The sequence below is a fragment of the Falco biarmicus genome, chromosome 9 (genome assembly GCF_023638135.1).
Source record: "Falco biarmicus isolate bFalBia1 chromosome 9, bFalBia1.pri, whole genome shotgun sequence".
Lineage (NCBI taxonomy): Eukaryota > Metazoa > Chordata > Aves > Falconiformes > Falconidae > Falco > Falco biarmicus.
Window position 1 is genome coordinate 56,515,456 of NC_079296.1, and position 23,801 is coordinate 56,539,256.

Below are 23,801 nucleotides of genomic sequence, written 5' to 3' on the forward strand. Positions count from 1 at the left end.
GTGACCAGCAATAGGACACAACAAAATGGAATGAAGCTGCATCAGCAGAAGTTCAGATTGGACATTAGGAAAAGGCTTTTCACTGAGAGGGTGGTCACAGCACCAAGTCTGTCAGACTTCAAGGAGCATCTGTATGATGCTGTTAGTCATATGGTTTAGTTTTAGGTAGTCCTGTGAGGAGCAGGGAGTCAGACTCGATCCTTATGGGTCCCTTCCAACTGGAGATAATCTGTGATTCTATAAGTCATCCTCTGTCTCATACATCCTTTTATGCTTTACTTAGCTGTAGAGCTGCAGAGTGACAAGATTCAGCCAGCTCTTCCCTGATTTTATTGATCCTCACTTTCCTCTTTAGGGAGAGACCTCCTCTTAACACACCCTTCTGTAGTTCTGAATGGTTGGGTTTGAGTTTAATTTTGTTTAAATGGAAAATTGACCCATTCATGTTTATCTCAAGCAGGGATCAGTTGAATGGACTTAAAAAGATCTGAACATCTTTGAACAGTAGAAGTTATCAAATTTAGAATCTTTTCAGTCAAATGACATGGAAGTGAACCATGGAAAACATGGAAACATCCCTGGCTTTGAACTTTCGTTTCTTGAATGCAGGCTCTGGGGAAACTGCTTTTGTGATCCTCAGCACAGCACAGCATGAACCACCCAATTTTCTCACTGCTGCCTCTATGTAACGAGTCCCTTTCACTTGTCAGATGTCTACCCCAGACTTGGAGCCTCACCTCTGCTACACTTCTCTCGTTTGTTTTACCTAACCTCCCTTCTTTCTCTTGTTTGCTTTCTCTGGTGTATTTATCTGCCTCCTGACTATGGGCCTTCCCTTAGCAGCTGAACACATTTTCGGATACCTCATTGTTTCTCTGTGCAATACAACTGCCGGTCTCAATGAGGAGGAAGATACAAGGAGTGATCCCTAATGCATTGGTTGATGGATGGAGAACCATGCAGATTGTTTTCAATGCAAGCATACACACCGCACGCTTTCCCCCTTTAGTTTCTATATGTGAGCAGGGAGGAGTTCTCTGTGATTTGGTACCCAGGGGAGTAACTAGCCAGATAAAAGATCCATTCAATTTAGTTTTATTGACAAGTACAGCCCAGAGATACAGCTCTCTGAAATAGAAGGAAGGAATGTGCATAATTTAGGGAGAAGCAGACACACACAGAGACACACTCAGCACTGGTCAATGAACTGGCCAAGTCCAAGGACCTAGGATGTCGGGGCTCCCAGCTCGATAAAACACACAGCACAGCCGACTGGGCTGTGCCAGCCTCCCCAGTTACTGCACTGGGTCACCACATGAATCCCCATGGGAGGATTCCAGAACCCATTCCCCACCGTCCATGGCCAGCCACCCTTGTACACCCTACCCCTTGCTCAGCTGATCCTAATTGGACTTGGGCTGTATTTTTCCTGATTGCATCCAAAGCCCATATCTTCCATTTGCAGCGGATTCCCACAGACTTGGCTGTGTCTCCCTCATCTTTCTTCAGTCACGTTAAAAGCTACAAAGCCTGTTTCAGACTACACGGCAACTATTTCAGTATGGGTTCACACTGTTCATATTTTTAGTATCCATTATTACCTGAAGGATAGAGAGATTGCTCGGTTCCTTCAGCATTAAAAAACCCAAACAACAAACAAACAAAAAAAGAGGTCATGTGCATTTCCCAGCATAGCACTTTTATTCTGGTCTCACGGGTAAAGAGAGTGTCATGGGTCAAAAGTCTTTACACTTTTATAGGCTTTTATAACTTCTGGAGAAAGGCTAACACGTGGCATTGGCATTACAGTCCAATTATTGCCCAAGCAGCAGCGTAGCACTCAGAAGCAGCGGGCACATAGAGCCTCATGGGCCCTCGGCAAGTACAAAAGTTATCCCTCCGCAGTCAGCAGTCCGACTCACAAGCACAAGGCACACGTGGAAAAGTAACATCTCGACTGACCTTCAGTTCCGCTCCCCTTGATTTGTCAACGTACAATTCCCGATGAACCTAGGGACAAAGGAAAAACAAAAGACCCCCGTTTCACTGGGAAGCAACGGCTGCTCTGGCCCAGGAGCTGACTCTCATGACACAGGATCTGCGAGACATGTGAGCTGCTGCCTCCCAACCCTCCCTGGTAGTTAAACGCTTGCCCTTTGCAATACTTTTTAGAGAAATCAGCAGTCGGGGGCGAGGGGTGGGGATTCCACCACCGGCTTTCTTTTCTTTCTCTTGCCTGCTCCCAGAGACGGGAAGAGGCTCCTGAGCCACCCCCTGCGACAGCGTTACAGCAGGCCCCAAGGCAGCCTCTGCGGCCCGCGGGGGCCGGCAGCCCCAGCCCGCTGCCACGGCACCGGCCAGCGGCTGCGGGAAAGACAAAGCCCCGCGCAGAGCTGCGGCGGCTGCGGCGGCTGCCCGGGCAGCCCGGAGGCGACGGGGGGGGGCGGCAAGGCGCTGCGGGCTGACCGCTCTCCCGGGCCCCGCCGCCGCTCCTCACCTCCTCGCTGAGGTAGCGGCGCAGCTCCGAGAAAAAAAAAGGCAGCACCGTGATGAGCCCGCTGACCACCGTCACTGCCGGGGAGACGAGAATCGCCAGCAGCCCCGCCGGTCCCGGGCCGGGCCGCCTGCCCGCTCACCTCAGCCCGCCCGCCGCCGCCACCAGGCACTCCCTGCCGCGGCCGAGCGCCGGCCAGCCACGTTCTCCCCAGCCGGCCGCTGCCCGACGGCCACGCCCGGGCTCGCCCGCCGGCCCCCGGCCGCCCTTCAGCCCGACCGCTCACCCAGCGCGCCGCCGTGCGTCCCGGCCCGAACGTCTTCCAGGCTCCCGGGGAATCCCCGCACCACCAAAGCCACCCCAGGGTGCCGCGCGGGCCGGAAATGAACACACCTTCCGGGGCCGGGCCGGCCCTGCCGCCGGCCCCGCCCCCGCCCGCCGGCCCCGCCCCGCCGGGCAGCGTGGCCTGGAGCCAGCCGAGAAGGGGCTGGGGCTCCCGGTCTGCGCTGGGGCGGGCAGGGGCTCGGTGCCGCCGCGGGCTCTTCAGAGCCTGCCGACCCCCGGGTCTCTGCGGGGGCCGCCCGCGGGGTGCGGGCTGTGCCGAGAGCGGCTACCTGGGGGAGAGGGGGTGGGGAGAGGCAGGCGGAGGAAAGACCCCGCTCCCTTGTCCCACCTTCCAGCCCTGCCGTGTACTCTGCACCCCTTCATTCTGGTAACACCTCACTTTCCCGTCACAGGGAACGGCTATGAACTCAAGAGGTTAAATCGTGCAACAGCTCATAATGGCTTACTTGTGCAGGGGAAAACCTTGTATGAGCTTTTCCTAAGCCACACATTCACACCACTCACTTTTTCCTTCTCAAAAAGTGCACTCCTGCAAAATCTCTTCTATTTAAAAAAAATATATTTAAAATTGCTGTTACTAACGTGCTTCCACATGTAAACAGAGCAAAAGCACCCCTATTTCCCACAGCAAATTGGAATGCATCATACGGAAATGATTTAACAGCTTGAGCCACGTGGGTGCTTTTGCATACGGAGGCAATAAGTATTAATGCCTGGGCTGCGAGTGGGAAAAGGGCAGAGCAACGTGAACCCTGCAGTCGCAGCGAGCAGCTCCCGTGGTTCCGGTGGTGTAAACTGGGCTGAGATCTCTGCCCGTGCTCACCGTGCCCATGCTCAGCACAGGGGTGGTGGAGCGCTGCTGCCATCTGGCGAAAAACATTGTGTACTGCAGCCGCCCGGTAGGTGGAGCGCTGCTGCCATCTGGCAACCAAAAACTGTCACCACACCACGGGGCTCGAACGCGTGTCCTCCGCGCGGGAACGATTCTACCGTTGGCGTGACGAGAACCTGTTTCGTTGCAGTCGAGCCACTTCTACGCATGCGCTGCCCTTAGTTTGCCCGAAACGCTACTGGGCATCGGTAAAAGCAGATTTTGTAATACGCATACGTAGCCACAAACCCCGCCCCTAGGCGTCAAGCCGATTCTGCGCATGCGCTGCCCTTAGTTTTGTCAGAAACACTACTACGCGTGCATAAAACCAGATTTTGTAATACGCATACGTAGCCATAAACCCCGCCTCTAGCCGTCAAGCCAATTCTGCGCATGTGTTGCCCTTAGTTTTGCCAAAAACGATACTATGCATACGTGAAAATGGATTTGGTAATACGCATACGTAACCACAAACCCTGCCCCGTGGCGTCAAGCCCATTCTGCGCATGCGCTGCCATTAGTTTTGCCAGAAACACCACTGTGCATGATTAAAAGGCGATTTCGTAATGCGCATGCACTGCCGGAAACCACACCCCTACACGTCTGCCCCATTCTACGCAGGCACTGCCCTTAGTTTTGCAAAAATTCCGACTACCCATCATAAAGAAATCTCCGGAGACACAATGGACTGTCAAAAAGGATCAGGGACATTTGTGTAAAGTTATTCTGATGTTAATTGTTACTGTTGTAGAGATATTAGAAACTGAAGCATGGGTAAACAATACCCATCTTCAAACATTGCAAATGATTGTTAATGCTACGAAAGCTAAGGAATGCTGGCTATGTACCTCTCTTCCTAAAGGAGTCTTGATAACACCCCTGTATGGGGTGGCCTCCCAAAACTGGAATTATCTCGATGACAAATGGACTACCCGGCCAGACTTTTGGAAAAAGCCAGACGATGGTGGAGGATATTGCCTATTTGATAATAAACCATATGAGTTGGGTCCCAGATTTGATTTACAAATATTAAGCCTAACCACCACAATATTTATTAAAAGTGATAATAACTGTCACTGGAAAGCTCAAACAAGACAGGAGGAGCATGTCCTGGAGACCCAGGGCAAAATACTTGTTCCCAATCTGATGGATGGAATGATTAAACAGACATTCATGAGATATGGAACAAGGTGCAGATACTGCATGAAATTACTAAAGATGATTTATCACGGAGTTTTAAAGTTATATGGGACAAACTGACTTCGTGGTTACCTAATTTGGAATGGTTAAAACATACTTTCATTATAATACTTACTGTAATAGTTTTAGGAATAATATGTGTATTACTTCAATGTTTTGTTTGGTGCTGTCAAAGAATGATCATAAGGCATAATGATTTTTTTTAGTTGCAAAATAATTTGCAAAAGTTACTAGAAAAGCGGGGAATGAACGGTGAATGATGTGCCACTTATCTAAAGGATGATGTACTTATGTTTATCTAAAAGTTGGGAAACGTCCAAGGACCCTTATTGCTAACATGATGGATGTACTAATTGCTAAGTCCTTGGATTTGTCATCTTTAAAAAGGCTATCTGGTCCCAAGTTGTGTTGTTTATACAACATGGCAAAGACAAGGACTTAAATCATGGTCACTAACTTAGTGAGATATGTAAATCAGTTCCCGGAATTGTAATGAATATGTAAACGATTTCCCAGAAAGTTAATGAATAGACATGAGTTGCTTCTATAAAGAGGGGACTGAAAAATCCCCTCGGGGTGCATGACTTTGGTGGAGCGATCCCCCATGCACCCAGCGCTGCTGAATAAAGATAACCTCCACTCACTCAAATATTGGTGAATGATTCTTTAAATCAATCTAGTTGAAGATGCCCCTGCTTCCTGCAGGGGGGCTGGACTAGGGCACCTGTAAAGGTCCCTTCCAGCACAAACCATTCTACAATTCTGTAAACTACCACTGTCATTCCAGCCACTGTGCATTTATATATACTTGAGGAAGCTGAAGTCCTTCACAACTGAAATTTTACTCTGAAAGTTCTGAATTGCCTTGAAATTCTCAAGAGCTTTTCTCCAAAACATCCCTTCCAGAGATACTGATATTCAGGTCCTGGACCCAACACCGTACCTGAGGTTGTTTTACAGCAGGGCAGCAAAGTTTTGTAGAACAAGTGAGGCCGAGAGACTGCCCAGACACATTCTCCCCCATGTTCTCCCAGACCCATGTGGCAGCACCTTCAGAAAACACTTTTCTATTCGTTCCCGATAGTTCTAAACATCTCTAACAAAATTTCAGCAATGTCCTCCCCCCTGAAGCAGTGCTGCTGTTACTACAGATAGCAATGCAAAGATGTTCAAAGGAAATGGTCTGAAACGCTTGGAAGCTAAAGGTCACAATAAGCAGGAAAAGGAAATACTTTACCATGAACATGAGACTGCTGGAAACTTTTTGCCGGTGCAAAATGGAAATTTTCAGCTACCTGCAGGAGACAGTAATCTTTCATTAAAAGGCCTGAATCTATATAAACAAAGCAGTCATACCGGCGGTTGGATTTTCAAATTTTTTTTGAATAAGATAGACAATAAGCAACTCATTGTCATGGGTGACAATACCAGCAAACATTGTCCTAAAAGAGATACGAATTTCCCCTCTTCCTCACAGGCAGTCATGTGGAAAGCCATAATCACCTACCGATGTTGACAACAACTGTTCTACGCAGAGTATTTCAGCGGACATAAAAATGAGAAGAAGGAATCAAGTCTACTGGGAGGGAAATAACTGCTGCTGTAGGAAATATCAAAAGGTATCACAAGGTATCACAGAAACAGAGTGGAGAAAGTAACTGGGAGGGTGAGCAGGCAGGGTAAGAAAACCCTTAATACAATAAACAAGAGTGGTCCTATGTATGCATCCATGAAAACAAGCCCTGTTCAAAAATAAAGCACTAAACCTACCTACCACCAAAAAAAAACCCACACTCCAAAATCCCCCAAAAGACAAAGGTTATTAAAATTTTAACCTTGAACATGAAAAGGATATGGATATTAGGTGTCAGTCCTCCCTGACACCCGCTAGCAATCATACACACCCTTCCCTGGAAGATTTCAATGCATCAAGCTCACATGCTACATTACACCTTTGAATGTCCATGCAAACCTATCGCATATGTTAACTGCAGACCCAATGAGAATGGAGACATGCAAAAGTCCGAGTGCCTAACAAGGGCCCCCAGAAATTTCCCTAGTGACACCCACCCTTGGACCCTTGCTACCCACAGCACTCCCCTTTGAATCTTTCCTGCTCACCACACTTTGTGGCAAAGGGTTCTGTAACGGTTCAGCACTCATGATGATGTTCAAAACACGAAGTCTGGCTTCATGAGTGAAAGGGTGGGGTGTGTTTGGGTTTGGTTTTGTTTTTCAGAAATAAAGGATGTTGTCTCCAGGAATAGTACACAAAAATGTTAAAAAACCTCCAGATTTTGAAATAAAGTAGTAAAAAAAAATTACCCTGGGCCTGACTGCTAGAATGTACTTGGGTACGCAACCTGCACATCCAAGTGTTTTGAGCGCGGTAACCTGACAAATGACAGGGTAGTTACATAGTCATCTGGTGTATCTTGTACTACAGTTTCATACAGCAGTTGCAAAAAACATCTCTTTAAGCATCTTCAACCTTGACAACTCCAATAGTCTTGCTTCCACTGGTTTTCTAAAGAAGGGAACATTTCACTCCCTCCAGCACCTCTGCTGACAAGTTGTTGCTTACTGTTATCTCCAGCACCCACCGGTGGTCTCTGTTTTGAGACTAGAAGGGCAGGTGGGACAACCTCACCTCAGAGAAGCTGCCTCTCCCCCTCCAGAAACCTCGGTAAGATGACTCACTAGCTAGATGGTAGAAAAAGCTAAGCTTCTCCAGCCAGCCCACCTCATGAAACAGAGAACTAGCCCCTTCCCACCCTTTTCCTGACCCTCCTACTGAACCCCTCTACAGGCACAAGTACCTTCCTGAGCCCAGGGGTTATTACAGTCCTGTGAACACTTAAAGTTGGAAAAAAGAGCAGAGTGCCCTGACTGTGCCTTCTGATGCTCATCACCACCATGCAACAGGCTCACGGCAAAACCCATCTCTCACCTTGCTGACCTCCAGGAAACCAGCCCTCGTTCTTCTGCTCTTCCATTTTCTGGCTAAATCCTTCCCTCTTGCACTGCTCTATGCTATCCAGGTTCTCAAAGGCCCAGCCTCGATACCTGTATGCTTCTCTGACATCGTCACAAGTATTGCAGCACCTGCAAGAGCACAAACATCATCTTATCATCTTTACAGCGATAAAGAGACTCCAGCTCAGGACTCAAATCACGGGTGGATTTTATTTCAAAGCAGCAAACTTCAGGAACTGGACACTGAAAGGTGGTCTAATGCTCCTGAAGGAGCTTGAGCTTCCTGACATACTTTTTGAGATTTTGGCACAAGGATGCAAGCTGTTCTAATGCAGTGCTTAATTCTGAAAAGGGCTTTAGTTGTCCATTTAGACAGCCAAGTCCATTCTTGGCAAACAAATTTGCTGCAGAAGTGACATTTGTTTCTGTGGGAAGTCTCCCACAGTTCTGAGCAGCTTGGAACTTCCCCATGTGAACAAAGCATCTACCTGTTTCTATTCCTCCCTTCCTCTGTTTTTAGGGAAAGACTGCAAACATCGGAGGCAAGGTTAACGGCAAACTTTCTGCATTGCTCTTCTACCTCTGGACTCACCAGAGTCTCTATTGCGCTCACCAGAAAAAACAACTGTCTGCCTCTGTTCCATGTTGTGCTGGACAAAACAAAAAGGGAATCATGAATCCCTCAAGATGGAAACATCTCTGGGGAAGGATGCAACTTGACAGATGTTACAAACTAAGTTACTACAGAGACAATAATAGCAACAGATAGTCCAGAACCTGTGGACTATCACGAATCCATTCTTACACAAATTTGCAGGTAGAAGGAATGAGAAACACCGAATGACACCCATCATTTGTGTGAGTGATAGGTGTCTGGTCTTTGCTCCCATAAGGATGCAAACCCTGCAGCAGAAGCGAGAAGGCAAAGCCATAACCGGGTTTTATTCCGAGACAGCTCACAGAACAGTGAAATAATTTACACAGCTCCCCTCTGGACACCAAGTAATCCCAGAAAAGGTTCTGTTTGCTAAGATACAATCTTTGTGCTACTGCCCTTAAACAGGCACGCAGACAAAACAGACAACCTAACTCTGCACGCTCTTAACAATCGTGAGTGCAGCACAGGCGTACTAAAACACAACAGCTCTCACCATTCTCTGAACAGGTGCCCAGGAGGATTTCACTGTACGGACCTTCACAGACATTTTGGAAAAAAACCTCCAACATGTATGCCACATTAACTGTATCGATTCAAGGACTAAGAAGATGTAAAGTACCGAATGTCCTCTGACTCTGCCCCGTAACAGCTTTCACAGCGATCAGCATCCAAAGCATTTGGATCAAACACCTTTTCTTCTTCTTTCCCCAGTTCTAAGATAAAAGAGGATTCAAAGTGACGAGGCACGTCTAGAAACACTATCTTGTACTTCTGCTCTATGCACAGAAACTGTTCTACACATGAAGGAAATGATTTTGTATCAGAATCTGCGCATCCTGCACCCGAAGCTCACCTGAAAGAATGCACAGGGCCTGTTGAGCTGCAAAATAAGATCAACAAGCAGAGTAGCATTTGCCATCTGAAGAACACCCTCCATTGAAAGAACCAGCCACCTGTAAGCCTTGCCAGAGTGCCAATCAGCTGTTACTTGCACAAAGGCTTTGTTTAAACTTTGTCTAAAGCAGACCCAAACAGCAAATTGCGACCGATACAGGACCTGTTACACAAATAACATTTTAAATAGCAGACAGCAGCGCACAGCACATAATCCTGTCCCAAGATATGTAGGGAACACAGTTATATATTGCTGTGAAACTAAATCACATTGGGAATCTCCCAAGTGGAAAACTGACACTCAGCTCTCCAGTACAACGATGCTGACAATGCACACACATTAACCACTGGCTTACTAGAAATCTCCAAGGAATTTCTATCTTTGTCATGATTTTACAATTCTGCAAGTGTCTGTGCCACCTGTGTGTCGCATGCGCAGCCACAGTACAGCTGGGGCACAAACTCAGAGTTTTATGTTCTTAAATGCAGAAGGCTGCAGAGGGACTCTTAACAGAGGAGATGAGAGCCGGTGACAGCTGAAACCTGCCAAAGGGCAAGACATGCCTCCAGAAAACTCAAACAGGACCTTTGTTTTCCCAAAACCCAAAACAAATGCGAAAGGTCTGTAAACTTTGGAGTTTGGAATAAGTGAGCCAAGGAATGGCATGTCTAAAATTTCCAGAAACATGGGTTCTTATTGGAAGAGGCCCCTTAAAACCAGGCTGTTTCACTCACAAATCCTGAAGGACAGGACCAAGTCTGCTGGATTACAAAAGCCCTCTAATGATCACTGTCTAGGCACCGCCGCACTACCCTCTTACAAGCCTTGAAAAGGTGGCTTCTTGGATAACTAAGGCCGGGGCAGGTGATAAGTCAGACACTGCTGAGGGGACAAAATGTTATCGGGACCCTCTTTGTTGAGATTGGGAGGTATAGCAGGTGGACAGAAGTGAGTATTTAAGACATCTGTATTAGCCACAGAAAAAAAGAGATTTTAATTAGGAAGTACGAAATATGCATGAAAATCAATCGTTAACCTCACTTTATGGTAGTTATGATCAAACAAATAAAAAATTTTAGAAAAATATACCCATTCTTAAACCACTGTATGAGACTTACTTTCTACAGCTTACAGCATTCAAACAAGTTGAGAGTACAATTAAGAATTCAACCAGTACGGGTTTTGATCCTGTAATTACACTAAAGGTTAGCGTCAGGAAGAATGCAGCTTAATAATTCCTACGCTTTGTCAAAGCCATGATTCCTGCCATTTGAAGAACACCTGTACAACACACGGAGTCTTTCAAGATACAGCAGCTAGTAACAGCGTTCTGAATGTAATCGGTAGCTGCCTGTCGAGTTGTCTCAGAGAGCACCCAGAGGTACTGCACACAGCTTAGATACTATAAAGAAACTGCAGTACATAAAACCCCACATGCAAAGTTTTGTGCTGTTAACATGGTCCTCGACTTGCATGCAGATATGACACATGACGCTGGAAAACTCGGTCCATGTTAAAAGGAAACGAAACAGTAAATAAAAATAAAAAAAATTCAATCCTCTATCGCCATCCAGTGGAAATTAATGAGATGACATCCCAGCACAGAATGCAACCTACCATAGAAATCATTAAGCTATTAACTATTTGAATGTAACTATGATCAGGAAAAGCCTCCACATACTACTCCATAATATTTAGGTATGCTTTACTAAATTTAAGGTTAATGTTAAATAAAATGTATTTTTAACTAAGAAATTTAAAGTGCCGAAGCAGCTAAGTGGCAGAACCAGGCCCCGTCCCTAGCATAGCCCTAATCCAAGGCTGGTTTAAAACCCAGTCCAGTTAATCAGTGGGAGAACAGAGAAGCAACAGATGATCAATCTGTGGACACAGGTGCTTTCAGAAACACAGGCGGTTTTGGAAAAATTGGTGCATGTGAATAGGAACTGCTCTTTCAAAGACTAAGCGCGCTTGAAGGAGCGTGTGAGTTAAAGCAGGCAGAAAGAAGATCACGATCCAAGGAGGAGCTTGGAACCGAGGCAGAGACTGGAACCAAGCAGGTGAATCAACTGGGACATAGTCAGGTGATGGATTCACAGAACTCACAGGACCAAAAGAAACTCCTAAAAACTTCAGACATTGACTAATGATCTGATAAGCGTATATAACCTACGCTGTATCCCTTGGTTCTCTGTCACCCACTGGGGTGGTGGCCCAGCTCTGAGTCATGACTAAAGCAAGCCCAGCGGTAACCACGTCTGTGTGGATTTTTCCTTTACCAGACAATACTGCTATGGTTGCCATTTAAATAACTGACTGAACATCAAGTGTTACTAACAGAAACTGATAATCATAGAGTTTCACAAAGGTGGGTGGACACTTCCAATCTAACTTGCCACACGTGTGGTGGAAATCAAACTAGCCATATCCTTTTTCCAGACAGCAGAAGAAATTGCTCGTTGCATGCAATGCAATTTGATCGCTTTCAAAATGCCTCTCCTGGATGAGACTGTTTGCTCCCTGCAAGTTTCTCTTCCTCTCCATTGATAATATAATGAGCAAGAGCAACCGGTTCAGACCTAGTAATCCCAGTGGAGGCTGGCAACACAAGTAAGGCAGAAGGCCCATATGTGGAAACAGAGAATTGGGTACAAAAAGCGGGGTTTGACCCCAGACATTACATTTGTCACGCCACAGCCTCCGAATACAGAAAGGCTGCTAAATGACACAACAGTAAGAATGCTATCACCTCACTTCTGTGACACCAGGAGAAGGTCTCATACCTACCCACTGTTCAGTTCTTAGCTTAGTTTAGCCTTTCAGCTTTAAGAACAGAAAAGCTAAATCTGAGTTACAACAAATCAGCAAGTTTAGTTCATGCCAATACACAAAACGACACTATCTCCCAGAACAGATAACAAGGACCTCACGTTTTAGAAAGACCAAGTCTTGCAGTATTACCGTTAGACTGCAACACTACCAGAATTGTTCCCGGTTTGTATTGAACTAGAACAGTAAGCCATAACACGTCAAAAAATACAGAGGAGAGGTTTATGTAGCCAAGGACCACTTACTCCAACTTGTAACTGATAAATCAACTGAAATCTATTAATCAGGTATGCATTAACACACACAAAGCAAACATAGTAAGACACAAGTTTAGGCTTAAGGGTCAAGTCAGCGGAGCCTTCCCTGGAGAGAGGCTCTTTCCTCTAACCAGCTCGTCCCGTTTCTCAGCCTCCTAGGATTTAAAAATGCAACCAAAGTCAAGTTTTGCCAGAGCAGCTGCTTGATTTCTAGTAGAAAAAGCCTATTCACTCAGCAGCTTTGCTCCTGAAATGCATCAATGAGTCCTTGTCCCAATTTCAGAGGGACCAGGCAAAGACTTGCCTCGCAAAAGTACCGAGTATAATGTATATACACACACCCAGAAGCTTGTCTGATCTGCCAGTGTAATAGACTTGCGTCCTATAAACTTTTCAATAGTTTGTGGTGTTTAAAACGCTGTGAATTCAGCCGTCCCTTGTTCCCATGAATCTCATGGCAGGCATACGGTAATGGAAAGACTATGAGAGCATCCATCCAAGAATGGCAGAATAGCATCTTACCGTGTCTCTCTCTCTGCTTCTGGAGTCACACGATTGGCAGCTTTATCCAAGCGCTGTTTAAACGGCTTGTGCTCGACGTCCTGCTGAGGCTCTCCTGCTCCGTCCATGGCATCGATGCTCAAATCTGAAAGCAGCGAGCAAGGAAAGCGGTCTATGAACACACGTTTGTTATGGCCTGTGGCAAGCTGAGGAAGTGAAAAGACAGAATCTTTCAGCCAGCAGGGCAACGAAGTGCCAAACCGAGAGAGCATGTACAGCTAATGTCAAGTGACCGACAGGGAATAAAACACACAGTGCAGCACGCTAAACGGCCCTCCCAGGTACGGGGTCTGGTTTGGTGTTCAAGAAGGACAGTTTCCAACTTCCAAGAAAGCGTTACCCTGAAAGGTAGACGCGCTTAAGGCAAAAATCCAAAAGCAAACCCCTCAAAGCCCAGAACCATTCTCAGGAACACAGGAGTTAAGCCTAAAATTGGTTGAAAACTGCCTCCTACCTCTTCCCCTACCACCTTTCCCCCTTCAACATCAGCACATTTCCTGGTGATCCCTTTTCACAAAAAACATTGAGGTCTGTCATATCGGCTTGGTGCCGAAGCACCATGATGCCCTTGCCGTCTACATGCTCTCTTAGAAGGCTCATAGCTTCTTCGCACACAACAGCCAAGGCTTCCAGTCTCTCCGGCCTTCCCACGCCCTGTGAAACGGGAGGAAGGCAAACACCGATAACATCTCGCAGGGGTCAGGAGGAAGTCACGATGTACTACAGTCAGAGCCCAACGCCTTACCCAAAGGAATTACCACAGCAGAACAAGAGGCAGGAGCGATCAGTAGACAGGCAGGTAACACGCACGGCAGCGATACCCACGTCAGACTTGCAGGACGCTTCCAGTCGCTTCACCCCGCAACTTTGTTTTGAATTTAGTTAAAAGGTAATCAGATTCTTAATGCTCGTTCTGCTTTTAATAACTTCTGGAGAAAGGCTAACACGTGGCATTGGCATTACAGTCAGAATTCCAGTATAAAAATCACGGCAAAGCTGTGCCTTGTCAAGTGGCTTCCAAAGCAGGCTCTGGAGCCTTTCAACGAGACAGTCAAATCTGGAGTCCCGAGGGAACTCTGTGCCAGCTCCGTCAGTACGGCTGAGCTCTCTGACAAAGTACACCGCCGTACGGAAACGTAAGTGGGTTTATACCTCAGGCTCATTTACAATCTAGAAAAATAATACTGCCCGACCGGACGCGCTGCTTTAAGCGCCTAGCAGGCCCGACTGCATAACCACGAGGGACCGACAATTCCTCCCCGGCCGTTGCCCAAGCCGCAGCGCAGCACTCGGAAGCAGCGGGCACACGGAGCCTCGCGGGCCCTCGGCGGCTACAAAAGGGATCCCTCCGTAGTCAGCAGTCCGACTCACAAGCACAAGGCACACGTGGAAAAGTAACATCCCGACTGACCTTCAGTTCCGCTCCCCTTGACTTGTCAACGTACGATTCCAGATGAACCTAGGGACAAAGGAAAAACAAAAGACCCCCGTTTCACTGGGAAGCAAATCAAAAGGCCTCTTCCCCTCGGCTGCTCCGGCCCCGTAGCTGACTGTCACGACACAAGATCAGCCAGACACCTGAGCTGCTGCTGCCTCCCAGCCCTCCCCGGTAGTTAAACGCTTGCGGAGAAATCAGCAGTCGGGGGCGACGGCTGGGGATTCCGCTGCCGGCTGCCTTTTCTTTCTCTGGCCCGCTCGCAGGGGCGGGAAGAGGCTCCTGAGCCACCCCCCCGCGACAGCGTTACCGCAGGCCCCAAGGCAGCCTCTGCGGCCCGCGCGGGCCGGCAGCCCCAGCCGGCTGCCACGGCTCAGGCCAGCGGCTGGGGGAAAGACAAAGCCCCGCGCAGGGCTGCGGCGGCTGCCCGGGCAGCCCAGAGGCGGCGGGTGGGCGGCAAGGCGCTGCGGGCCGACCCCTCTCCCGGGCGCCGCCGCCACAAGCGAGCACCGGGGCCGCCCCGCCGCCGCTCCTCGCCGAGGTAGCGGCGCAGCTCCGAGAGACAACAAAAAAAAAACCACAACCAAAAAAAGGCAGCCCCGTGAGGAGCCCGCTGACCACCGTCACTGCCGGGGAGACGAGAACCGGCGGCAGCCCCGCCGGTCCCGGGCCGGGCCGCCCGCCTGCCTCAGCCCGCCCGCCGCCGGCACCAGGCGCTCCCTGCCGCGGCCGAGCGCCGGGCCGCCACATCCCCCCCACTCGGCCGCTGCCCGCCGGCCCCCGCCCGCCCTCAGCCCGAGCGCTCACCCAGCGCGCCGCCGCACGTCCCGGCCCGAAACTCTTCCAGGCTCCCGGCGAAGGCTCCGCACCTCCACGGCCACTTCAGCGCGCCGCGCGGGCCGGAAATGAACCCACCTTCCGGGGCCGTACGCGTAGCCCATACGTACGAGGCCGGAAGCCCCGCCCCTTTGGCGTCAAGCCGTTCCTGCGCATGCGCTGCCCGGTTGGTGGAGCGCTGCTGCCATCTAGCGAAATATAAATGGGTACTGCAGCCGCCCGGTTGGTGGAGCGCTGCTGCCATCTAGCGAAATATATTTGGGTACTGCAGCCGCCCGGTTGGTGGAGCCCTGCTGCCACCTAGCGAAATTTTAATGGGAACTGCAGCCGGCCCGGTTGGTGGAGCGCTGCTGCCACCTAGCGAAATATATTTGGGTACTGCAGCCGGCCCTGTTGGTGGAGCGCTGCTGCCATCTAGCGAAATATAAATGGGTACTGCAGCCGGCCCTGTTGGTGGATCTCTGCTGCCACCTAGCGAAATATATTTGGGTACTGCAGCCGCCCGGTTGGTGGAGCGCTGCTGCCACCTAGCGAAATAAAAATGGGTACTGCAGCCGGCCCCTTTGGTGGAGCGCTGCTGCCACCTAGCGAAATATAAATGGGAACTGCAGCCGGCCCTGTGGGTGGAGCGCTGCTGCCACCTAGCGAAATATATTTGGGTACTGCAGCCGGCCCTGTTGGTGGAGCGCTGCTGCCACCTAGCGAAATATAAATGGGAACTGCAGCCGGCCCTGTGGGTGGAGCGCTGCTGCCACCTAGCGAAATATATTTGGGTACTGCAGCCGCCCCTGTTGGTGGAGCGCTGCTGCCATCTAGCGAAAGATATATGGGAACTGCAGCCGGCCCTGTTGGTGCAGCGCTGCTGCCACCTAGCGAAATATATTTGGGTACTGCAACCGGCCCTGTTGGTGGAGCGCTGCTGCCACCTAGCGAAATAAAAATGGGTACTGCAGCCGGCCCTGTTGGTGGATCTCTGCTGCCATCTAGCGAAATATATTTGGGTACTGCAGCCGCCCTGTTGGTGGAGCGCTACTGCCACCTAGCGAAATATAAATGGGTACTGCAGCCGGCCCTGTTGGTGGAGCGCTGCTGCCATCTAGCGAAATATAAATGGGTACTGCAGCCGGCCCGGTTGGTGGATCTCTGCTGCCATCTAGCGAAATATATTTGGGTACTGCAGCCGGCCCTGTTGGTGGAGCGCTGCTGCCACCTAGCGAAATTTTAATGGGTACTGCAGCCGGCCCTGTTGGTGGAGCGCTGCTGCCATCTAGCGAAATATATTTGGGTACTGCAACTGACCCTGGTGGTGGATCCCTGCTGCCACCTAGCGAAATAAAAATGGGTACTGCAACCGCCCCTGTTGGTGGATCGCTGCTGCCACCTAGCGAAATATATTTGGGTACTGCAGCCGGCCCTGTTGGTGGAGCGCTGCTGCCATCTAGCGAAAGATATTTGGGTACTGCAGCCGCCCGGTTGGTGGAGCGCTGCTGCCATCTAGCGAAATATAAGTGGGTACTGCAGCCGGCCGGTTGGTGGAGCGCTGCTGCCACCTAGCGAAATATATTTGGGTACTGCAGCCGCCCGGTTGGTGGAGCGCTGCTGCCACCTAGCGAAATTTAAATGGGTACTGCAGCCGGCCCGGTCGGTGGAGCGCTGCTGCCACCTAGCGAAATATAAATGGGAACTGCAACCGGCCCTGTTGGTGGAGCGCTGCTGCCACCTAGCGAAATATAAATGGGAACTGCAGCCGGCCCCTTTGGTGGAGCGCTGCTGCCACCTAGCGAAATATAAATGGGAACTGCAGCCGGCCCTGTGGGTGGAGCGCTGCTGCCACCTAGCGAAATATAAATGGGTACTGCAGCCGGCCCTGTTGGTGGAGCGCTGCTGCCATCTAGCGAAATACAATTGGGTACTGCAGCCGCCCGGTTGGTGGAGCTCCTTTCCTGCTATTTTGTGACTTGTGTTGGAAGTGCCTTGCACCAGGTTCTAGTATTAAGGCAGAAAGCCCCAGGGCCTCGTACCTCTGGGTGGCTCATGCTGTGTCACACCAGCTGTGGTGCCTTCCCGCTTTACAAATGCAATCAGTTTTGGCAAGCTTACAAAACTAGTGCTTTATCAGGAAGGTGTCTTTGGGTTTCAGCTTACCCATTTCTACTTTTTATATGCCTACATCGCAAGAAAAAGAAAGGGTTTTGCTTCTCAGGTTTGCTCCAGTTACTTGGCAATTCAGGCATGACCACAGCAGAGCTGTTTTCCTACAGTTTCCAGAACCCTCCCTCCCCTCCCTAGAGAGGGCTATGTGCAGGGCAAAGCGGACACCAAGAGTAGAGACGACTGAGTAAAGTTACCAAAGGGCACGTGGTGCCTTCCTTGACGCAAGGGACTGATTTCAGTTTTTCTATGCTTGGATGACTTTTGCAGCTCAGAGTTTGGTTAAATCTACTCATGGGGCAGCACTTGAACGTCTGTTGAGTGATTTCATACTGGACTACAGCAGCCACACCAAGACAAAAGTCTCCTCGGGGACAGACATGATAGCAGACTTCGTGTGGGCTGACCTCACCTTTTGCTTGCAACCGGCACCTTATTTTGCAAAGGAATCTTTGAAACCCTCTTTCTTTGAGACAAGGGACTGTAAGGGCCAAGGGCCAAAGCAGCCACGCTGCAGCCTGGAGCCTGACGGTGGCTTCTCAGGTTCCAGCAATGGCTGTGGAGCACAGCTCTTGTGTCACCAAGCAGAGCGCCTGACACCCTGAAGTGCCTCGGCGCCCCGGGGGTGTGAAGCCTCTCTCTGGGGATCAGGCAGCCTCCCACCACAGGTCTTGCTGAGCTACAATGACTCTGCAGAGGCTGTAAAATTGTCTCGGAGTGCTGTGCTGCTTAAGATGAAAGTGCTTCCGATACCTCAAGCTAGCCCACCCACTCAGCTCTTACGAGCTGTACCTCCATATGCAATGGGAAGAAGTATTTAACGCAGTAACTCCAACTCTCGGCTTGGCACCCAAACCCGTAGATCAAACAGTCCATTTATTCTTATTATTGGAAGTCTCCTTCCTCCCCTCCAAAGCCTGTCGTGCTTCCCTCCCTGGGCGAGGGCCCTACTCGTCTCGCATATCCAGCAAGCAGCCTCTCGAGTGCAGTTTCCACAGGCACATCTTCTTGATCCGGCAGGTCAACGTAGGTATCTAGCGTCTGATCGTCGATACCGGGATCAATCGCACAGAAAGCAGTCTTCAGATCATCTGCCTTCCCCTCTCTGTTCCAAAACAACACAGTCACCATTACGTTGTGGTATGTGAAAAGAACATTTACTTACTTGTGTCACACTGAGAATCCATGTTGCCCGAAATGCAGAGCAGAGATGTCTTTTGATACAGTCATCTCTGCCTCTACTAGCATCCCGTTGTTAAACAAATGTGCAATAAAGACTGGTGAATGCTAAACGTCAAACTGACCGGAAGTTAAGAAATCTTAGATTCATGATAACGTGGGAAGACCTTAATTTCACTCTATTGTGCATTGATATCCCTTATTACAGAACTGTACTTCTTGCTAATCCAGCGCCCACGTTGGACAGGATTTCACTTCACAGGCACCTGCCCACCTCTGGCGTTCTCCTCGGTGCTCGGTGTGGCACCAGACTTTTTTTCAATGCAGTAATTGCCTCTTGTTTTGAGGTGGAATTATTTCTCAGATTTGCACCAGTTGTCAGTCCTATTTGCTCTTCCCACTCCTCAGAACCAGTCTCTGAAGATGTACAGGATTTTACCACTATTTTTGGAGAGCTGAGGAGTGTGGATAACTGGCTAGCTGAAAAAGTTCACATAAACATAGTCTAGCTGGCTAGACAAAAATGCGCATCGCTCTCAGCTTATCTGAAGTAAAGCACAAATACGCTGCCTTTGGCTGTTCTTGTTACACAATAACAGGAAGATTTCGGTGGGAAAAGAATGTTGCAGGTGGGAACAGATAACTACAGAAGAGAAACTAGGGGTGGGCTTGATATTTAGGCAACTCACCAATAATGAGCTTAACTTTTGTAATACGTATGAGCTAATTATAACAAGGCATAAAAGGTGACTGTAAGGTACAATAAACGAAGTCTGCTGATCACTCATATTGAGTGACTGTGTCTTCCCTCCGTCGCGACAGAGGAGCACTGTACCGAAGTGGATTAGTGGTACAACTGATCTCTGCTCGCTGTCTGCCACGCCAAAGTTCTTTGGGTCGGGGACTGCTGCTCGCAGTGTTCCGCAGAGCCGGGCTCAGCCAGGTCTCGGCATTCACTGCAACGGGCACAGCCCTGTAGCGCAGGGAGGCCTGCGCTGGCCACGCACACCGCGTCCACTGCGGGGTTCCCTCTGCACGCGCGGTCCTGAGCTACTGTCCCCATCAGCCCCTTCCCTCCATACTTACAGTAGATCTCCCAGCTTGTTCTTCAGCTGGCTCAGATACTCCTGCTTCTCCCTGACATCCTGGCTCCGGGGCTTGGCCACGAAAGCTTCAGCGCTCCCCGCCTCCTCCTGAAAGAAATTACAGCTGTGTTAGCACCGAACATGTGTTCCGGTCTGCACAGGAGCTGCCTCTCAACGTGCACGAAAATAACGCGGCTCTCCTAGAAATGGAATTTCCACGTGAAAAGTGGAAATAGAGAGAAAGAATATGGGAAAAACTCCCATCACAGAAAAGGCACAAGCTTGCACTGCCATTGTCTGCAGAGGGCCTTCAGGTGTTAGAGCTTGTGGTGGGCACTCCAGCTTTGTAAGTCTGATAAACCTAGCTAGTCTTATAAAACTAATTTAATCCCTAATTTAATCCCATTCTCCTGAAAAGGAAAGAGCCAATCCAAGAACTAGTTGATGCAAGCAGGTACAGCACTGAAGACCTCATTGACAACTTATCCTTATTCAAAGAATTAAACTGACGTTACTTAAGTTTTAGGGATTAGAGATTTAATTAAGGATTACATTTGTTTTAGGGATTTAGGGATTATATTAGGGATAGGTCTTTTGTGTGGGTCTCGCAGTACTACAAAACACATCTGTCAGCACCTTTGCAACTTGTCTCGAGTGCTCCAGGGTGGAAAAAAAATGGGACTCTCTGAGAGGTTCTGCCCAACAAAACCAGAAAAGGAAAGATCTTCCTTGGAAATACCTTTCAGGAATGGCAGGGAAACCGGCTCAAGCTTCTGGAAAGGCTGAGGAAAAGATGTCGAAGGATCAAAGAAATGCTACTCTATCCCAGAGAGAACCTCTGGATACAGTCGTGCTTAGTATGACGTGAAGAATTCTTGCAACGCTTCCTTGTCCCTGTATCATTGCCTGCTTCCCCCATGTGCTGGGGTACGGTGCAATGGGACATTGTGAGTTGAATGAACTTCCTCATGCCACAAGAAGCAGTCATTCCTTACAATGTAGTCTTGCTACTTAGTCATTCTGGCGCTTGTCTGCATTAATCTCGTCAGCAGAGAAGTAACCCGGGAAAACCCAAATACTGCTCTGCTGGACACTTCCCGGTCACGGCCACCAGTACCGGGGCAGGGAGAGGGGAGGAGGATGAGGCTTTTCAGCAGCAGGAAGCTGTTACTTTGGCTTGGCCGTATAGCGCAGCATTAGCAGGGGCTCGAGCCCACTAGAAATACCTGCATGTCCGGTGGTTCACGTGGCATCATTGTAAAGTGTGGCTACTTCAGCTATGTCTTCAGTATGCTCACCGTTTCAGCTTTTCTAGTGCACCTGAGTTTCCCTGGCTTTAAAGTTTTCAGTGTTTACACTAAGAAGAAGGTGAACATTGAAGACACCGGCCACGAAAGTAATTCTCCCACCTTCCTAATGGGTATTTATTACCAATTAATCTCAGTGGAAACAAGCAGTGAAGAAAGCTTCCACATACCCATGCAGGGAAGCCATTTCCCTCTCTTAGAGCTCCCGTTGCTATTTCTTCCAGAAGCACATCCACCAGCTGACTGCTGGTCTTCCCCTCAGCCAGAGAACCCCACTGGTCAGCTCCGCCTGGAAATCACCTCTGCAACAGCAAAAAGACACCGAGCTGCTAGGAGAACGTGCCCACACATACTGGTTTTGTGTGAATCCCACTAGGAGCCTAAGGATAGATACAGATCTCCAGGCATGTGGTTGGTCTCCTAAGCTGTCTAAGGCAAAATGGAATACCCTGCAAGCACCTCTCAGGCCACTCCTAAAAGCCTAGGAGAAAATGGGGTGTTGCAGGTGGGCTTAGGGGTTGGGGTTAGGGGTGTGGGAAAATCACCCTGAGGTGGGGGGAACTCGAGAAAATTGCGTCCTAACGGAAGCATAGTATCACGGAAAGCTTTTTTTAGGGTAGAATACAGCTATAGCCTGGAGGACGGTTGGCACGCACACAGTCTGTATCGCCGCAGTCCCCTGAGCCGCAGCTCAGCGCGCGCCGACAGCGGTGACGGAGGACGCGCTGAAGGCAAAAAGCCAAAAGCAAACCCCTCGAAGCCCAGAACCTTGCTCAGGAACACAGGAGTTAAGCCTAAAACCGGTTGAAAGAGCTGCCTCCTACCTGTTCTCCCGCCACCTTTCCCCCTCCAATGTCAGCACCTTTCCTCGCGATCCCTTTTCGCAAACAAAAGACGGACGCCTGCGGTCTCAGCTCGGTACCGAAGCACCACGATGCGCTTGCCGGCTGCATGCTCTCTCACAAGGCTGACAGCTTCTCTGCACGCAACAGCCGAGGCCCTGTGAAAGGGGAGGAAGGCAAACACCGATCACGTCTCGCAGGGGTCAGGAGGGAGTCGGGGTGCGCTGCAGTCAGAGCCCAACGCCTTCCCCAGAGGAATTACCGGGGCACAACAAGAGGCAGGGGCGATCAGTAGACAGGCAGAAAACACGCACGGCAGCGATACCCACGTCAGACTGGCAGGACGCTTCCAGTCGCTTCACCCCGCAGCTTTGTTTTGAATTTAGTTAAAAGGTAATCAGATTCTTAACGCTCATTCTGCTTTTAATAGCTGCTGGAGAAAGGCTAACACGTGGCATTGGCATTACAGTCGGAATTCCAGTATAAAAATCACGGCAAAGCTGTGCTTTGTCAAGCGACTTTCAAAGGAGGCTCTGGAGCCTTTCAACAAGACAGTCAAATCTGGAGTCCCAAGGGAACTCTGTGCCAGCTCCATCAGTACATCTGAGCTCTCTGACAAAGTACACCGCCGTACGGAAACGTAAGTGGGTTTATACCTCAGGCTCATTTACAATCTAGAAAAATAATACTGCCCGACCGGACGCGCTGCTTCAAGCGCCTAGCAGGCCCGGCTGCGTAACCACGAGGGACCGACAATTCCTCCCCGGCCGTTGCCCGAGCCGCAGCGCAGCACTCGGAAGCAGCGGGCACACGGAGCCTCGCGGGCCCTCGGCAAGTACAAAGGTTATCCCTCCGTAGTCAGCAGTCCGACTCACAAGCACAAGGCACACGTGGAAAAGTAACATCTCGACTGACCTTCGGTTCCGCTCCCCTTGATTTGTCAATGTACAATTCCAGACGAACCTAGGGACAAAGGAAAAACAAAAGACCCCCGTTTCACTGGGAAGCAAATCAAAAGGCCTCTTCCCCTCGGCTGCTCCGGACCCGGAGCTGACTGTCACGACACAAGATCAGCCAGACACCTGAGTAGCTGCTGCCTCCCAGCCCATCCCGGTGGTTAAACGCTTGCGGAGAAATCAGCAGTCGGGGGCGACGGGTGGGGATTCTGCTACCGGCTTTCTTTTCTTGCCTTTGCCCGCTCCCAGGGGCGGGAAGAGGCTCCTGAGCCACCCCACCCCGCGACAGCGTTACCGCAGGCCCCAAGGCAGCCTCTGCGGCCCGCGGGGGCCGGCAGCCCCAGCCGGCTGCCACGGCTCAGGCCAGCGGCTGGGGGAAAGACAAAGCCCCGCGCAGAGCTGCGGCGGCTGCGGCGGCTGCCCGGGCAGCCCGGAGGCGGCGGGTGGGCGGCGGGGCGCCGATGGCCGACCCCTCTCCCGCGCCCCGCCGCCGCTCCTCGCCGAGGTAGCGGCGCGGCTCCGAGAGACAAAAAAAAAAAAAAAACCAACACCCAAAAAAGGGCAGCCCCGTGAGGAGCCCGCTGACCACCGTCCCTGCCGGGGAGACGAGAACCGGCAGCAGCCCCGCCGGTCCCGGGCCGGGCCGCCCGCCTGCCTCAGCCCGCCCGCCGCCGGCACCAGGCGCTCCCTGCCGCGGCCGAGCGCCGGGCCGCCACATCCCCCCCACTCGGCCGCTGCCCGCCGGCCCCCGCCCGCCCTCAGCCCGAGCGCTCACCCAGCGCGCCGCCGCACGTCCCGGCCCGAAACTCTTCCAGGTTCCCGGCGAAGGCTCCGCACCCCCACAGCCACTCCAGCGCGCCGCGCGGGCCGGAAATGAACCCACCTTCCGGGGCCGTATGCGTAGCCCAAACGTACGAGGCCGG

At 50.4% G+C, this 23,801-nt stretch overlaps 1 protein-coding gene and 1 long non-coding RNA gene across 2 annotated transcripts; both read right to left on the reverse strand.

Moving 5' to 3' along the window:
- Positions 1–1,678: 1,678 nt before the first annotated feature.
- LOC130154746 (endoplasmic reticulum-Golgi intermediate compartment protein 3-like) lies at positions 1,679–23,801 on the reverse strand. Its single transcript, XM_056351144.1, has 6 exons — positions 23,654–23,801; positions 22,798–22,885; positions 22,044–22,080; positions 13,048–13,171; positions 7,861–8,015; positions 1,679–2,010 (listed from the first exon to the last, which is right to left on the reverse strand). Exons 2-6 carry the CDS (start codon positions 22,825–22,827, stop codon positions 1,988–1,990), a joined length of 369 nt encoding a protein of 122 aa, XP_056207119.1. The 5' UTR covers positions 22,828–22,885; positions 23,654–23,801; the 3' UTR covers positions 1,679–1,987.
- On the reverse strand, positions 18,368–21,476 carry LOC130154747 (uncharacterized). Its single transcript, XR_008823849.1, has 3 exons — positions 21,251–21,476; positions 19,775–19,881; positions 18,368–18,614 (listed from the first exon to the last, which is right to left on the reverse strand). It is a non-coding gene; the product is annotated as an uncharacterized LOC130154747 (long non-coding RNA).

Excerpts from the sequence above, each read along its gene's own strand:
- LOC130154746 (XM_056351144.1), bottom strand. The coding sequence starts at position 22,827 with ATGTTACTTTTCCACGTGTGCCTTGTGCTT. Across the intron at positions 22,081-22,797 it reads TCCACGTGTGCCTTGTGCTT|GGCCTCGGCTGTTGCGTGCA; the intron begins GTGAGTCGGACT and ends CCCCTTTCACAG. Across the intron at positions 8,016-13,047 it reads GAAGCAGAGAGAGAGACACG|GTGCTGCAATACTTGTGACG; the intron begins GTAAGATGCTAT and ends GTGCTCTTGCAG.